Source organism: Centrocercus urophasianus, unplaced genomic scaffold (assembly GCF_019232065.1).
Source record: "Centrocercus urophasianus isolate 14NV4802_14NV808 unplaced genomic scaffold, USGS_Curo_1.0 seq_10, whole genome shotgun sequence".
Classification (NCBI taxonomy): Eukaryota; Metazoa; Chordata; class Aves; order Galliformes; family Phasianidae; genus Centrocercus; species Centrocercus urophasianus.
Window position 1 is genome coordinate 33,288,784 of NW_024884142.1, and position 17,048 is coordinate 33,305,831.

Below are 17,048 nucleotides of genomic sequence, written 5' to 3' on the forward strand. Positions count from 1 at the left end.
TGGTACTTCTTCATTAAAGATAAAGCTTGGGAAAACCATCCTATAGTGCCCAAAATACTTGAAAGAATTAATTGCGCTGAATAAAAGAAATTCAATTGTTTATGAAAACCACTATGATAAGCATAACTTGCCCAAATAGTCATGCAATTAAAAATTGCATTATACTCCCATACTCATACATACTTTTTGAATTAAATGTTTAATATGACTCAAAATTTGAAATACTCGTTTTTAGAGACAGTACATTACAGATGTTCCAGATACAGTTATTTGTGTATACTTACTTGGTTCAGCTCTGGAACCATGTTTCTGAAGAAAGTCAACTATCTGAGCCAAAGCCTTTTTGTTGCAATGTGTTGACAGCTCTTCGTCACATTCATAACACCTAAACAAAAGAGGAAATGCACTGGAATTCAGGTTGTCTGTATTCACTTCCAAGTTTTAACTGACCTTTAAAAACATCTTACACAAATTACTTAAGCTCTAGATCTCAAATCTTTGCGCTAAAAAGAGGAGTAAAATTAAATCCCCTCATCCCATACACATTCTGATCTAAAGATCAGCCCTAATTCACTTCAAAATTAACAGATTTAATTAATGTCAGTTAAAAGCCCTGCAAGTAGCCAGATAGAAACAAGCAGGAAAAGCAAACTCCTAAAATCAATCAACTTTCTACAGAACACAACAGACTCTCAAACTACTATGCTAGTATGCTGTAATCTTCTTCATTGGCAATAAAGCACACTGCTCACTGCAAAAATCACATCTCAGCCCACAACTCAGTGTACATTTTGTCTACTTAAAAACAACTGACATACAAGAAAAAGGTGGGTGATGTGATGAATATCATCTGACAGGAACAAACCCGTGTTTGGACTAAGAAGAAGATAAAAAGAAAAAGCAGCTCTCATGGGACAGGCAGGCAGGAAGCTTACCAAAACTGCTCTCTATTTTACTGGATTTGTGATCTCTCTACATACCTAAGCACAAACTAATTTTCTGTACAGAAAACCTGCCTCTTTGCTCTTCAGAGATCTACATAAACAGCTTATTTTATCTTCCAGAAGTACTCTTTATAATAAAAAGACAGTGCTCTTAGTTAGGAGTAACCTTATATACAAGCATAAATGAACACCTTCCTACTTATTCTTACCATATGATCCATGTACTGAGACTGATAACAATGCAATGAGGTTCTGTGCGTGCTGTTTGGAAGTGTTTTAGAGAATGCTGTCCTTCTGAGTTCTTACTACAACCCTAAAAATGGAAACATTAATATAGTGAGAACAAAAGAGAAGTGGGAAAAGAGTATATTAGTTAAATAAGCTATAAAAACCTTACTTTTCAAAATCAAGCAGAAAGCTATAATGCATAAAAATATTCATTCTCAACAACTAAAAGGGTTTAACATTCAAAATAATCCAATGACAAAGACATCAATTAAAGTTTTTTGGAAAAAAAAAAAAAAAAGCACACTTTCTTTTTTTCTAATACAGGAAAACTCATTACAACACAAAAATAGTATCTCATATTTTCTACTTAGGAAAATTATTAAACTTGTTTTGAATTAAGAGAAATAACTCCTATCTTCTGAATGAGTATTGTCAATATAAAGCCAATTATGCCACTTACAAAGGTTTACCAAAAAAAAGTGAATAATTGTGTAGCTCATTTGGTCCATGGAATATCAAGGTAACCTTCACTGCTCAAGATTGCTCATGCATTCCAAACAGCGAATGCAAAAGGCATATAAACTGTTGTGGTGGTGCTCTTTTTTTTTTTTCCCCACTAAAAAACTACTCAGAATACAACACTTATGTACAGCAAATTCAAGAGAAAATGTAGTTTTCCAAGTATCTACAGAGTGGAACTTAGAAGACTAAGGAGGAATACTGGTTTCTGAATAAGACATGAATGTTAGAAGCCATTGACTGCATAAACATGAAAAAGCACATTGATTTAACTCCTTTAAAAGATCTCCTTAGCTACAGTTTTTCAGAGTTAATCTACGAGTCCTCCTCAGATCTAGCTAACTGCCTTTCAAAGCCTAGTAATAGCATGCTTCTTTTCAAAATTAAATATATTCAGATAATCCTGGTAGAAGCTGGCATTTGTCTTTATTGTAGAGAAAGATCTGTAAGTAGATTGTTTAACAAAATTGAAAATGTTCTTTCTAGGCAACTATCCGCTGAAATAAGCATGACGCTGCTTGTAAACTCCATTTTTCAGAATCAGCCTTTACTTCAGTCACAGGCCAGAAATCTACACAAGCTCTTGGGGCCAGGACCTTCACTTTTAAACTCTGAGGCCACAAAGTGACATTGTAACTGATCCATACTATTAGCCTTAATAGAAAATTAACAGAAAGCAGCATTCTCACTTCCACCCAGTTTCTTCTTCTTGGGTTCAACCACATCTAGCAATTGAGTGTCTGCAGTATAAACTGATTCAGCAATTTACAAATTCACTTATTTGTTCATTCGTATTTGCAGTATCTTCTGTCACATAAGCCAGCTCAACTGATGTATTTTGCAACTGTACAGTTCCTGGAGCTAATTTTCCGTATGTGGCAAAAGCACGCAGATGAAGTATAGAGAAGAGGGGAACTACCACCTGTAGGTGCAGAGCTGCACATAAATAAAGCTACCCCAAAATACTGACAAAAACAGCAAAGAACACAAGGCCACATCCCAGTCTATTTAAAAAGCTGAAGCATGGATTCTCACAACTAAGCACTTAAGTAACACTGTTTCACCGAAAGTAATGAGATGCCATGCCAACAGGATCTATATCTGTAATGTCCTTTAGAAAATCAGGGCTTATCCATCCCTGAGTTCAGAACAGCTGCTTACCTGAGAGCCACACTTGAGACACAGCCATATGTCTGAAGGTGCCACAGGCTCACCATCACTCATCCGCCTTTCCTTCAGACACTCTGAACATATTGACCAAATGCTCTGAGCTACCGCTCTCTTCACATGATGTACATCCACTGCTTGGCTCACGTGCTGGCAGGTTAAGCCTAAAGAAAATGACACTTTGAGCAATTGAAAATAACAGTTAGGAAGGAGAGCATATGTACATAAAAGGAGCACAATCTTTAACTTCAGCAACAGTAAAGGTTCCCACACTGTAATTGCATGCAATTATTTTGGCTCAAGACTCTCCACTTGCTTTTGCTGAAGTCCATGAAGTTTCTGTCAGCTCAATTCTCTAGCTGCCTAAGCCAATCTCAATAGACAACCTACTCTCCTTTATATCAACTCCTCTCCCAGTTTGCTATCCAGATTTTTATGAAGATGAGTGCAGCCTCACAAGAACATCACACAGCTCTCAGCAGCTTCATATGCATTCCACCTGATCCCATGGACTCACATATGCCAATTTGCATAACAGCTCTCAATTGTCTTCTTTCCAGATAATACTTCAACCTAGAGTCTGCCACTAGGCTCATGGACCAGAGGAGACTGAGTGCAGACACTGTTACATGTGAAGACAGGCAAAGAAAAGATTGAGTTCCTCAGCTTTTTCCCATGTCCCCTGTCCCTAGGTGCCCTGCACCCTCAAGTTGCACATTCACACTCATCTTAGCCTTCATTTTGATGTCACAATACCAAAAGAAGCCCCTCTCAACCATCGCTTCCTGCATCAGATTCAACTCTAACCAATGAAGCTTACCCAATCTCATCCCTACATAATCAAAGCCCCTCAGATTGCAATTCAACCTGCTTCTACTCTGTCGATGCTTCATCTTTGCCCCCCAGCTCAGTCACAAACTCTCTGCTCAGCCACGCAACTCCCTGCCATGCATCTGATCTTCCGTGCGTAAGAAAAGACTGCTACTGTGTTCCGAAATGGTTGTCATGGAAGACCAACCCTTCAGGACAGTCATGCAGTGTAACAATCACAAAGCAAAGACTTGATTGAAGATGCCCTGTCATGAATTCAAGCAATAAAAGTACTTCCTGGTACCAATGAGTTGTGGTTTTCATCAGTCAACATGGAAATTATTAGCCCTCAACCTTAGAGCAAAACATCATTTAATGTATTTACCTGCAATATCATCTGAAGAGTCTTCATCCTGTGGCCTGTTAGGCCTTTTGCTTCTCTTTGTTTTCTCAGGGTTAGCTCTTGATGGATCTTTCACCCGCATCTGTTACTTACTAGGAAGGATAAAAAGGAATTACTTATTGCCTAAATATATCATTAAGTTTAAACTCTATTAGCATGTGAGCACGTCATGTATTCAAGCCTCAGGAACACAGGTTTAGACTTTGACTAATGTCACCTACTTTGTGATAGAAAAATATGAATATGTCAGGAATGAACTCTAAAGAATGCTGTAAGATCAGTTATATTACACGATGTTATAAATTGTATCTGTAGCTACAGGGGACATGCGCTTCCAGGCAGCAATGCTAAATATCTGAGATAGTGAGATTTATTTATTTTTACCATTTTAAACTACTACAGAGTCCCAGCCACATCTTACCAGGAAAGCTCCCTTCCTTAACACATCTCTTCCATAACGTATCTCCTGTAAGAAAGGCTTCTGTCATCATTTACCTGTACATGTTCCTGAAAATATTTTGAACAATTTCAGATGGTTTAATAAAAGACAAATGTCTTCCAATTCTTACAAAACTGTCATCAGTGTGTCATCACCAACTACAATGTGAGCTGACCCCCTTGTTAAACATCAGAGAATCCACACAAATGAACACTCACAGAAATTATTAAGAGAGTCCTAAGAGACAAAGAACTGAATGATAAATATTTTACACTAAGCTTTAAAAACTAATAAATTTATCGGAGATTTCAGTGCACTAGCTACTTAATCAAAATCCACATCTTAATTCACTGAATCAGCACTGCAGTGCATCACACAGCTTCTGTGGTTTCATTTGCAGGATGTATTTTATGACGTGCTTCATAAAAACAAATAAACTTATGTTTTGAGATACAAAAGCATATCAACGTGAGACAGTCAAATACTCAAGCACAGCAAATCTGTGAGGCATTCTGCTTGGAAGAGCAACGACATCTTGTTGTAGTACCACATACAGGTTAATAAAGTCATTTGATCCACCAATACCAAACATTTTTTAGCTGTGCTACCACACTGACGTGTACTAAACCTCTGCAACACTTCACATTTAGGAACAGCAAAAGATGCATTCTCATTATAGATCTAGTAGATACGTTTGCCGTTGTCTAATCAAGTTTTTAAATCTTCACTGTACTTCTGCAACACTGAAAGCCACTGGGACTCACCACTGTTAGCAAGCGAGCAGCCCTCACTGGGGTGAAGTAGGCAAGGAATGCCTTAGAGCTACTGCTTCAGGCTTCCTACAAACCTGGACAGACACTTGTGCACGTAACACTACTGCTAGGTTCCTGCAGAAACACCTCACTACCAATCACAGAAGTATTTTGGAAGAATTGGGATTCTGTAGAGTAAGAATAACCTCTGTTCTCTGCTTCCTTGCACGGGTAACTTCACATATCTTCAGCCTGTTAAAACACACTTTTTTTCTTTTTTTCTTTTTTTTTTAATTGGCCACAATATATAAGGGCAATTAATTTATGCCATCAAGACCTTAAATTGTAGATCTCTAAATTTTCTGTAGCTAACAACATAAAGCTTCAAATGCTTAGACATTCAAGTAAGCAGTGTTACTAAATTCAGGTTGCTGACTTGGCGGATTTGCAGTCTGTGCTCACACAGTAAGAAAGATCTGACTATACCAGCTCTTGACTACTTATAACTGAGTAAATTTAAAATCCCTGATGTACATCAACACATGTATCACAGAACAGAGAAAGGTGCTTTCAAGCCAAGCAACTTCAAGTGTGCATTTCTACCTTGTCATCATCTAATACCCAAACAAGCTTCACGTGAAACTGCCCACCATCACTTGTTGCAGCATGGCTTAACCAAGCACAAGGTTCATCGTGATGTTCATCAGACAGTAAGGCTGATACAGCTGCTGTCAGAAAACTGATGATTTTACACTACATTATGTGAAGAGCCAATAATGAAGACAACAAGATGTCCTCCCTCAAGGAACACAACTGTGCTTAGGTTATTCAACGTTGATGTAATTATCTACTGCTTCGTTTCAACATGAGAATTTGTTTTCACTGTTTGGACAGATTGTCTAAGAATGCCCAAACCACAGATTTCACCCAACTGATGGTCATGCTCACACTGGTCCATTTCAAGTCCCCTTATATCTTCATGAAAGAACAGTTATGCACCTGACCAGCTGAAATGCAAGCACATCTCTTCCACCTCTGAACCCCTGTGGCCAACAGGCCAGAGCACACCACATGGAACAGACAGGAGCAGCTCGCTGCTGGAACCCTCTCTCAGCATGCCTTTGGGACATGTGGAGAAGGAAGAGCATCAAACCTGTAATAACTGGAAAGGAGGCCCTTCTGACAAAATATAATCAACATAGTATCAGAATGAATGCTGACATAAAATCCAAGCACTGACAACGCACATTTTGGCAATCCACCAACCAATCTGGAGACACTTCTGCCTTCATTAAGTAAGAGCAGGCTGAACAAAATGTAACAAGGACGAGCAGATGAGTCAGTTTCCACAAACACAAACAGAGAGGCGTCCATCAGGCAATGTTTACTGACTCTACAGTTCTTGGAAAAGCCACTGAATATCAGGATTGACCACACAAGGCTTGTATCTGATTTCTGAATCATCTCACAGAAGTGGGATGAAGGGCTAAGAAAAGGGAGCCGTTCAGCAAGTGTCTGAGATGCAAGCAGCACAGTACATACACAGCACTGCCCGACCTCTTTCTACACATTTAGGGTCTAAAAACATTACAAGAAGAAAATTGAATATAACAATTTAAATCACAACCAACTATGTAGGATCAAAGTGATTATGCAAGGAATTTGATTATTGTATTTAGCTGAGAGATAGAAGAGTTGTAAGGTGCTTCAGAAGTTACTCCTCAAAAATGATTCCGTGTATGTGAAACAAAAGATTGAAAATTAACAGGAGTGAAAACCCTGAACAAAAATAGATCCCCTCAAAAAAAACATAAAATACAGCTTAGAAGAAAGCAAGAAAGAAACCCTCTACATTTCTTTTGATCATAGGCACAATCCATTCAAGACAAGCAGGCAGAGGGGAAGTAAACACAAAATGAACTAGATACACTGAGGATTAAAATGTTGGCAATATATTGCCAACACAATTTGCCTCTTTCCAACCCAGCCTCTCTAAATAAAAATAATTCAGTTTTGTGGAAAAATAAAAAATAAATACAGAAAGAGCCAAATCCCATCCATTTAAATAATCCTTCCACACAAATCTAAGAACTAGTTCTTGCCAAACTTGTTCAGACGCTTTGAGCTCAGCATACAAGAGTTTGAAGTGTAACCATCATTGCTTGCTATTCTTGGTTTACTTTTTACTTTTAAAATGACTCGTAATGGCAGTCTGCCTACAAAAAGCTGATGAAGATCAAAAGCACCTCTCTCTAACTGCTAATTTCCACCTTTCTAGAAAGATCAAAACACTTCAAAAGCAGCAGAACAATCTGCCTGCCTAATTTTAAAAGCTTCAGATTTGATAAAGTGCCAACAAGCAACAGAAGGTAACAGTGCTAAATTTGTTGACTTAAACTCAGGTACACCTAGATTATTTTTAATGTAAGGTATGCCTGAAATAGCCTATATTTAACATAGCCCTTTCAATGAAGTATTTAGAAACTTCAAAGACTCAAATGTAATTCCTAAAATAAATATTATTTTTTAAACATTATGTTTTACTGAAACTGAGTAGAGCTAGGACCAACAGAAGGTATCAGGTTAGTGTTTCACTTCTCTTTTGGGGAAAAATAAACAAACAAGTCACTCCTCTCCACAAGATCTTTACGCAGGGGAGGTGGAGATACGAACTTTGTTACTGATATTCCTCAAAGCTTACTCGCATCTTATCTTGCACACTGCACGTAGCAGTTGAGTACCTCCTCCCACAACTCCGACAACTCACTGCACTGGCAGTACGTTTTCTTATGCTGTACCTTCACTACAGCATTTGTAAGAAACCTGAAGCACACCAGCAAATCAGCAATAGCCTGACACACTGCCGGCTCCCATACCAATGTTCCATTCCATCTGTCAAGATCTATGTTTTTTTCCATCTTACAATTAGTGTGCCAGATCTTCCAGCCAAGTGCTGTATTTATGTGTTCTTATCTGCATAATGCCTATCACCACACTCCTCCTATTTCATGATTATCTGGGAGAATAACACTTGCATTACTGGAATGTAAACAGTAAGATAAAAACGACTTAATAACCATCAGCTTATCTCAGCACACTTACAAAATAGAACCAAGAGCCTCCAGATGGTTTCCAGGTACTATTTTGGATACGGAAAAGACTCTCCCAGAAGAACTGGCCATTAACTATGAAACCAGTACAGTGAATTACCCCAACAGTGAGCGCCTGAATTCAAATGAGCTGGGACCTCAATTCATCTCAGGTATCCTCAATGCTAACCACTTCACCATTTGTGTTAAAACTTACCAATTAAAACTGTATCAGTTTACGTTGCTAGCACACACACACACACACAAAAAGAAAAAAAAGCATTATATCATACTGGAAAGGCACTAAATATAGCATTCCAAAAATCGGCAGAGGGCTTTCATGGCACAGCTGCCAACAGCAGCCTATCACCAAAGCACAGGACGCTGATCAGATTAAGCCAAAAGGTCAAGATGCTCTGTAGCACATTTGCAATGGCACTTTACAAGCTTCCTTCTAACTGTAAAATGACTGACTTGCCCAGGACAGTAATGCCAGCTTCCCTGCGAGCACATTTGCGACATGTTTTGATGCAAGCTGCAAGTTGATCTATTTTGGATGTCTGTTCAGAGCATCACCTGTGGCATTCTGGCTCACTCACTGCTAGATCAAATGTCACCCAATTGCAGCGAGAACCACATCCATCACAGTCAGCAACTGGGCAGTGCCATCAATCAGCCGCCAGGACATTGTGCATTCTGACAGCCACCAAAACCTTCACAACAAACAAGCCCTCACTGCCTGCTGGAGCAGTAATAGGACCAGAACTGCTGACTGGTAGTGGCAGCAACACTTCTTCCCCTGGAAAACGTCGTTTGAAATTCTCACGAGTGTCATCTCCCAGATTCCTAGCCCAAAGGCACATCACACATCCTACACCATCACTGGAGCTCAAACGCCAGTCCTGACACAAGACTGGAGTCCTCACAGAGTGAGACACAGATGTACTTTTTGCACATCAGATGGACAGAGCCTTCTGACCACTGGATACAACTTCCCAAGCGAGAGTGAAAATCCCATGGCATTTCTTATTTTTACTACTCTTTTTTATTCATCTGTCCATGCCAAACAGTCTGTCAGTGTTCATGTCTGCCTCCTACACAATCCTCCATGTATGCACCACTGAAACCTAATTGCCACCAAAAAAAAAAAAAACAACCTGCTTTTAACGATGGAGAGAAACGAGATGTGCCCTGAAACAGGAAGAGAAAGAGCCCAAAACTGGGTTTATGACCCAAGTAAATAAAAGGCTTGAGTGGGTGAAAGGAACAGTTCTTTGATGACATATTTTTACTAGCATTTTATACCAAAAGTTTTGCTAGAAACTTTTAGACAGAAAAAAAAAAATCAGGGATTCCTGCCAATATCCAGCCTAATAACGAATACACCAAGAGGGAAAAGCATCTGGGCTGACATGTTCAGGGTCTAACATGGATTTTCCTACAGATCCATGAATATCCTTGAGAAACAGAAATGCATCAGTATCTTAGCAAGAGCTGTAGCTACTAAGTCATTATGCTAGCCCGACAGAGAACTTCCCCTGTGAAGCAACAGTGTGCTGGCAGTGCTGACAGCCCCAGCAGCCACGTGGTGTGAGCAGCGACGTGAGCAGTGCCGTCACCACAAGCACATGAGGAATAACAGCCAAAACAGCCAGAGAACCAGCAGGGAGCTCATGGCATCCTGGCAGGGCTGTGGGACAAAAACCGCAAAAAGTGGTTCAAGATGTCATAAAGAAAAAATGAAGGGCAATACCAATAAAGAGTGAAGTGTGATGAAATGTCTGTGGAGTCTTAGAAAAATTAAAAAATAATTTTTCTTCAAGTCACATAATAGAAAGGAATTGTGGCTATAGTACACCGCCTGAGAGGGCAGACTGAAGCCCACACTACAAGCTGAGAGGCCTTGGTATCATACAGCCTCCCCACCTGAGCTGGAACAGGTCCCAGGAAGACGAAGACCACAGACCACGCAAAGCTTTGCATCTACCTTGGAAGCTGTGGGAGTGAGCTAATTGATGTGGTAGAACAGACAGCATAAAGGACTATGAAAAACTAGTCTGAGCTCTTTGAAAGTCAAAGTCTTGCTGCACAGAGCAAAGCATTTCATTCTACTTCCCTCCTACATACAAATTGCCCCAGTTTGTTTTGCTAACACACCTGAAGTAGAACGACTTGTCCTTGATGTACCGCAGCAGAACTGTGAGATGCCAGCTTAATTTCTGCGAATCAGGCAGAAACAAAACTACAGAACACAAGTTCTTCAATATTTCATGAAGAAATCTGACAAAATATTTACAACCATAGTAAGCTGCAGAACGGTTTTACAAGGCATGCTCTGCCATCAATCTGGTGTATGTGCATGCCACTACCCTCCTTCCATTTAAAATGCTAGAAAATTGGGGGGGTGAAATGTTTGAGTCTTCACGTACTAAAGGTCTGTCTAGTAGAATTCACTTGTACCTAAGGACCACATGCCACAGTATATCTGAAGTGAACGCTATCAGCTCCTACTTTGCATACGTTTATTCTCGTGCTCCTGTGCTTAATATGCGGCCACATGCACATCCTATTAGTGGCAACACTCCCACAGCAAGAACAGGGTGAGCTCCTGAAGTAAAGCCTACAGACGACAAAGGACTGAAGTTCTGCGAACGTCCACGCGTTAAAAAGAAAAAAAAAAAAATCGTAATACGAACCCAAATACGCCCTGCAGAGCAGCTGCTACGAGTCTGCAGGCCCACAACCCCGACGAACGAAGAGCACGGGCAGGCTGCCGCCCGGCCCCCAACACGCACCTCGGCCCAGGAGGCCCGGCCCGGGGCGGTGCGCACCGACGGTTCCCCGCCACCCCGTGCCGGCACACGCTGCGCTGTCAGTGCTGCGCACAGCCCGCCTGACGGCATCGCGATACGGGACCGCAGCGCTGTGTCACAGCCGCGTTTGCGGAGCACGCCCGCTCACTCGCCTAATGCGAAGTGACCGCAGCTTATGCTTAAACCCAACCAACTGCGCGGCGGCTGGTTCCCTCTCACCGCGCAGGCATCTCGCCGAGGAGCTCGCCGCAGGTCGGCAGGCCGGCCCGATGCTGCTATTTTCACCTCGCCGCACGCTCAGCGCGTTCGGGCCGCTGACGGCTGGCGGACACCAGCAGCTGGCAGCCGGCGAGGCAGCACGAGCCCACACCAGCCGCGTTCCACCGCTACGTGAGAGCGGCGCCGGGCAGCGCCGCCCGGAACCCCGGGAACGGGGATCTCCGGCCGGTCGCCCTGGGGCCCGGCCCCGCGGCGTAGACCCGACGCCTCGTCTCCCCGTCCGCGATTTCCCTTCCCCCAAGCCGCGGTCTCGGCGCCGGCCGCCGCCATGGCTGAGCGGATCGGTCCCGGCCTGCCCCGGTCCGCACCCGCGCCGTGGCCCCGCGCCATCCGCTCGGCGGGAAGAGCCGCTCGCGGGCACGGCCCTCCTGAGTTCGGCCGGCGGCCTCCCCGCCACCCCGCGGCCCGCACTCACCGAGCGGCGGGCGCCCAGGCACGGCGGCGGCAGGAAGCGGCGGAGGAAGTTGGGCCGCAGCCAGGGCCCCGCCGCTCCGCTCCGCCCGGCGCGGCCCGCCCCCGGGCCCGGCCCGGCCGCCTCCTGCGCCGGAGGGGCCGGGCCCGGCGCTGGGTGAGCGGGGCAGGATCCGGCCTGGGGCGGGCAGCGTGCGGGGAATGTGGCTCTAGAGACGCCGAGGGAAAGGGGTGTGCTGTGGGGCACTCCGAAAACAAGGACCTGCAGCGGCTGCGTTGCACACGCGCTGAGGGGATGGTTAGGGAAGCACAGATTGAACTCTGTGCGGTGAGACCAGAAGGCTTTATGCCCATCCCAGGAAAAACGCGGGTAAGTTACAGCTGTGCGGTAGGAAGACTTGTTATAGATATCATGTAGTGAGGGAAAACGAAAGGCCAGGAGTGAGGAAGGATGAAATGTGAACAGCACCAGCCGTCAGAGCCAGAGAGAAAAGTAAAGTGAAAGCAGGGAAAGCCAAGAGCACTCAGTAAAGCACGATTATGGTGCTAAGGGGAGTGGGAAAGTGGGTAAGTTTGGTGGGTGCATGCTAATGGCAGTACCACGAAGGTGAGAAGACAGTAAGTATGCTGCTTTTGTAGAAAAGATGGAAAAGTTATTGGAAATGGTGATTCATGCAGTACCACAGCACGGAGCGTTGGCTGGGCTACTGCTATCCCCTGTCCTGTCCCTTCAGAAACCATGGGAATTGGCTGGCTCAAGCCACTCTGACTTCAAACTAATCCCTCAAAAGCCAGCCTCTGGGTTGTTCCAGCTTTTGCACACAGGGCAGTGTGTTCTGTGTGTGTGTATGTGTGATCCTAGGTCACACCAAAGCCATACAAACTAATTCATACAAATACAACCTGATGTGAATTTGTGTCTCATGCGCAAACCGTTCTGACGCACTACCACTCATACCTACAGTCCGAACTGCAACACACAGAAACCTGGGTGGCTATTTTAGAAGTACGCACATGAAACATGACTCGAAAGAGTCATTCCATCCCCCTGTGTTCTGTTAAAAACGGAAAGTGCATAAAGCTTTAACTCACATATAGCTATGCTGCTCCAAAGAGACATTTGCGAATGCCCGTCACGGGGCCATATGGGAGTCGGCAGAAGGGCGGCTGGGGAACCAGCTCTTGTGCCAGCTTCGATCTGTCGCACTCTCCAGCTCTGAGGAACACTTTGTTCTCGTTTGGAAAAAGAAAATTCTCATTAGGGAAGACTGTAGCCCTCAAAACACAGTCCTCGTTTTAGGAAGGGAGATGATCAGCACGCCTGCCTCTGAGGACGGGCATCACCGGTACGGGGTGTGCGTACAAAGACACGTGGAAGGAGAGGGGGTCCCTCATCCCTTCGCTCCAAAGCGGTGGCTGCCGGAGGGGAGGGCCCCAAGGAGCGGGCAGGGCAGGGCAGGGCGGACCGGCGTCGCCGCCATCTTCGGAAGTATGGCAGCCTGCGGCTGGTGCCGGTGCCGGGCGGCGCTGGCCCTCCGGGCGGCGGGCGGCAGCCGCTGGGGACGGCGGGGGGCAGCACCCGGTGAGGCAGGGTGCGGCATGGGGAGCCCGGACCGGGGTGGCGGTTGGCGGCTGGCGGGGCCCGGGATCACCCGAGGCGCGGAGCTTGAGGAAGTGTTTCACGCTTTCTTGCTGCCGGTAGCAGGGGGGAGCTCGGCGTGCGCTCACGGGCTGTGCTGCTTTTACAGAGCCGAGGGCGGTACATGTCACCTCCCCCAGACTCTGCTCCGACAGGGAGAGTAGCGTGTCTTACCAGGAGCTCAAGAACCTGAAGAAAGCAAACGTCCTCCACATCGATGTTCGAGAGAGGTGGGAGATTGAGAGAGATGGGAAAATCCCGGCGTCCATCAACATACCATGTAAGATACTCGCACTGCTGCCTGGAAATGTTTGTTGGTGCAATTTGGCAAGGCTATGGACGCATGATCGCAGAACGCCAGGGTTTGGAGGAGACCTGGAGATCATCTGGTCTCACTCCCACTAAAGCAGGCTCCCTACAGCAGGTGGCACAGGAAGGAGTTCAGGTGGGTCTTGCTTTCTTCAGAGAAACAGACTCCACAGCCACTCTGGGCAGCCTGTGCCAGTGCTGTCACCCTCAGAGTTATGGAATTTTTTCTCCTATTTGTATGGAAATCCCTGTGTTTGGTTTGTACTAATTGTGCTGGGAACCACTGAAAAGATCCTGGGCCCATCTGCTTGACTCCTGCCCTTAAGATATTTATAAGCGTTGATACAATTGCCTCTCAGTCTTCTCCAGGCTGAACAGTCCCAGGTCTCTCAGCCTTTCCTCATATGGAGGGCCCATAATTATCTTGTGGCCCTCCACTGGATTCTGTCTAGAAAATCCCTGTCTTTCTTGAGCAGTGGAGCCCAGATCTTCCCAGAGGAATTCGAAACATTAGAATGTAGATCTGCTGGTGGACAGAGAATAAGTGAGACTTTCTGTATTGTTTTATTTTTCTATTTCCCAGTGAATGAATTAGTGGAAGCTCTGCAGATGAATCCAGCAGACTTTAGGGAGCAGTACAATCAGAAGATGCCTGCCAAGTCAGACCATGTGGTTTTCTCCTGCTTTGCAGGAACAAGAAGTAGACAAGCACTGAGTTTTGCTGCATCCCTGGGTTTCAGCAGGTAAGCATGAAATCATGCATAAGGATGAAATTACTATGACCTCTTCCAGTAAGTGCAGCAGAACTCTCTCTCAACTTCCAATGGGTGTGAGTAATATTTTTGACGTGGAATGAAGAGCTTAATCTTACAGGTAGAGAACTGCCAAACAGTACCTTTTCATGTCCTCACTGAACCTTGAAAGATGGTATTTGGTGTTACAGCAAAGTGAGGCATCCTGTGAAACAACCCCCACCAACTCTGCTTTTATGCTGGAAGTGATTCCATGTGCTGCAGGACCACATTGGTGTTGGAAGGACTTTCTACTTATTACTTATTCCTTGCTGAGATGCCACTTGTACAGCATCATAACACTAATCTTCACATGCAGGATGACTGGAAAGGTAGAATAGTTTTTATTTTGGTACAAGTAAAATCTTGGATAGTTTATGAAAACATACCCTTTGTGAAACTGCTGTTCCACCTGTACAATTCACCTGTACATTTCACGGTGATAAAATATGACTTTCAGTATGGCTTTCAGTAAAGCAGTGTGTTGTTTACAAAGTAGTGAAGCGACTAGTGAAAAAGACAGCAAGATTGACGGAGTGAAAGACATGGTAGCATTTGACTGGTGGAGTTGTTAGGGTCTCAACAGAAGGCATCTCACTGACTAGAAGGCTGCAGAAATTTCAAAAATTGATTGTTTGCCCATGTTTTTGCTGAGCAGCAATTCAAGAATTGGAGTATTTCTGCCAATTATAGTCGAAAGTGTGGAACCATGCTCTTGTTTTATAAATCTGCCGTTTAAATAAGTGCAAAATAACCTTTGTCACCTGTTTTTCATACTGCCTAACTGAAGGATTGTTTTGCATGGTGTTTCTTTTTTAAGACTGTTAACTTCACGACTGTTTTTTCCCAGGATTATGTCAGATCTGTATAGCATGTATGTTTGCAAGAGACTAAAGACCTGTGTGTTTTTACTTCATAACATCTGAAGTATTAGGCATAATGTCACATAATGTCCCACTACAGTGAGTTCCTTGGCAAGCTATTTAATTGATCCATCTGCCACTACTTGCTTGATGTTTGATCTCCAGCATTGCATTATTTGGAAGAAATGGCCTACACAATATACTGTTTAGATGCAGGCAGTGTTTGACTTCCCTTATTTCTGGCTGGTTCATTGTATAATGTGCAAGTGTATTTAAAATAATTTCTTTGTGCTTTTTTTCTGTGACTTCTCTTCCCTATCTTTTCCTACATTGATAGGAGAGTCCTTTATGATATTTATCTTCTGCATACTTTCAGAGTTCAGCACTATGCTGGTGGCCTTGAGGACTGGGCAAAACATGAATCTCCAGAGAAAAAATGAAGATGACATCCTCCAGCTCCTGCCCCACCTTCAGGATGCTTTGTAGATTTTATCAGGATGCTTTGTAGATTTTAGCATTCAAACTACCCACATTCCACTTTCAGAATACAAACGTTTCCCCTCATGTAAATGGGCATTTCATTAGCCATGCATATTAACTGCTTTGTTTCAATTAAGTTCTATGAGATGAATAGAAGATGTTAAATTTGTTCAGCCTTTAGTCTGCACGACGTTATTTGCTGGAAGAAAGTGACAAGACTTTTAATGTTTTTGGCTACTAGGATTTTGGCATGATTTGCTTTATGACTTTAAATAAATGGTGATAGCATGCATAAAATTATCCTTCCCAAAAAACTTAATGTTGAGTAGCTTGTTTAGAATAACTGCAGTTTAATGGAATTGCTGTAAGTGTCCTAAGCACAGGTGTATTATTCTTCATGTATAGCTATATTTTTAAGTTTTTGCCATGTTATCAAGAGCATACAATGGGAAACTGACTTGCTGTTCAAAATGTGTGATTCCTTACTTTAGAAGTATGTCCATTTACATACACAGGTCTGCTTCTGAGCACAAAATGCAATAGCATTCAGTCAACTTGTTCTTTTCCCTTAGCAGCTCAGTATCAAGTGAGAACTTGTCTATATTTACTTGAAGTTGTTATTATGGAGATGTAATCATCTTAGATTGGAAAATGTGAAGCATCCAAGGAAGCTACCTAACTCCCTGCTTTCTTCTCTGTATATTAATTTGTACATCTGAAATGCTAAAAAAAAAAAAACCCAACACATCCCATCCCACCTATACAGCTGCATAGTCATAATTCTAAGGATTGGGTTTTTTATTTGTCTGTTTTAATGCTGTTAGCAGTCCAAGGGAACTAGCAAAGCTGAATTGCTCTGAACTGAATTAAAGCCTATAGAAAACTGCAGAAGCCTACGACTCTGCGGGATGTCTGGAAAAAAAGAGCAAGATTTCTGGTTCTGCTCTGAGAATTAGCAACTAACTGTCTCACCTCTGTGACATTTGTTCATGTAGCATCATCTGTTTACAAATTTCTTATGTGTGACTCAGAATAGCCTGCTGAAGCTGTTGGTAATATGGAGTTACGCAGGGATTCATTAATGCACATTCATACATACGTAATACTTGAAT

General features: G+C 43.4%; 2 protein-coding genes across 7 annotated transcripts in view; one reads left to right on the plus strand and one right to left on the minus strand.

The window, feature by feature from the left end:
- Positions 1–11,926, minus strand: part of USP45 (ubiquitin specific peptidase 45) — a 52,789-nt gene extending 40,863 nt beyond the window's left edge. For 3 of the 6 annotated variants that reach the window (XM_042812028.1, XM_042812065.1, XM_042812074.1), the window contains exons 1-5: positions 11,859–11,925; positions 4,054–4,163; positions 2,853–3,037; positions 1,154–1,257; positions 285–385 (exon numbers count right to left, since the gene is read on the minus strand). In XM_042812028.1, the coding sequence (XP_042667962.1) occupies positions 285–385; positions 1,154–1,257; positions 2,853–3,037; positions 4,054–4,153 (490 nt within the window). In that variant the 5' untranslated portion in view covers positions 4,154–4,163; positions 11,859–11,925. Of the gene's footprint in view, positions 1–284; positions 386–1,153; positions 1,258–2,852; positions 3,038–4,053; positions 4,164–4,492; positions 4,783–11,858 lie in introns of those variants that run through there. The other 3 variants (XM_042812032.1, XM_042812051.1, XM_042812040.1) reach the window with 3 other exon arrangements.
- Positions 11,927–13,345: 1,419 nt separating this feature from the next.
- On the plus strand, positions 13,346–16,711 carry TSTD3 (thiosulfate sulfurtransferase like domain containing 3). The gene is made up of 4 exons (XM_042812553.1): positions 13,346–13,436; positions 13,603–13,773; positions 14,386–14,545; positions 15,833–16,711. The coding sequence occupies exons 1-4, from the start codon at positions 13,346–13,348 to the stop codon at positions 15,894–15,896; spliced, it is 486 nt and encodes a 161-aa protein (XP_042668487.1). The 3' UTR covers positions 15,897–16,711.
- The last annotated feature ends 337 nt before the right edge of the window (positions 16,712–17,048 follow it).

Coding starts and splice junctions, on each gene's coding strand:
- TSTD3 (XM_042812553.1), top strand. CDS start 13,346: ATGGCAGCCTGCGGCTGGTGCCGGTGCCGGGCGGCGCTGGCCCTCCGG. Junction 13,437..13,602: donor ACGGCGGGGGGCAGCACCCG/GTGAGGCAGGGT, acceptor CTGCTTTTACAG/AGCCGAGGGCGGTACATGTC. Junction 14,546..15,832: donor GCATCCCTGGGTTTCAGCAG/GTAAGCATGAAA, acceptor GCATACTTTCAG/AGTTCAGCACTATGCTGGTG.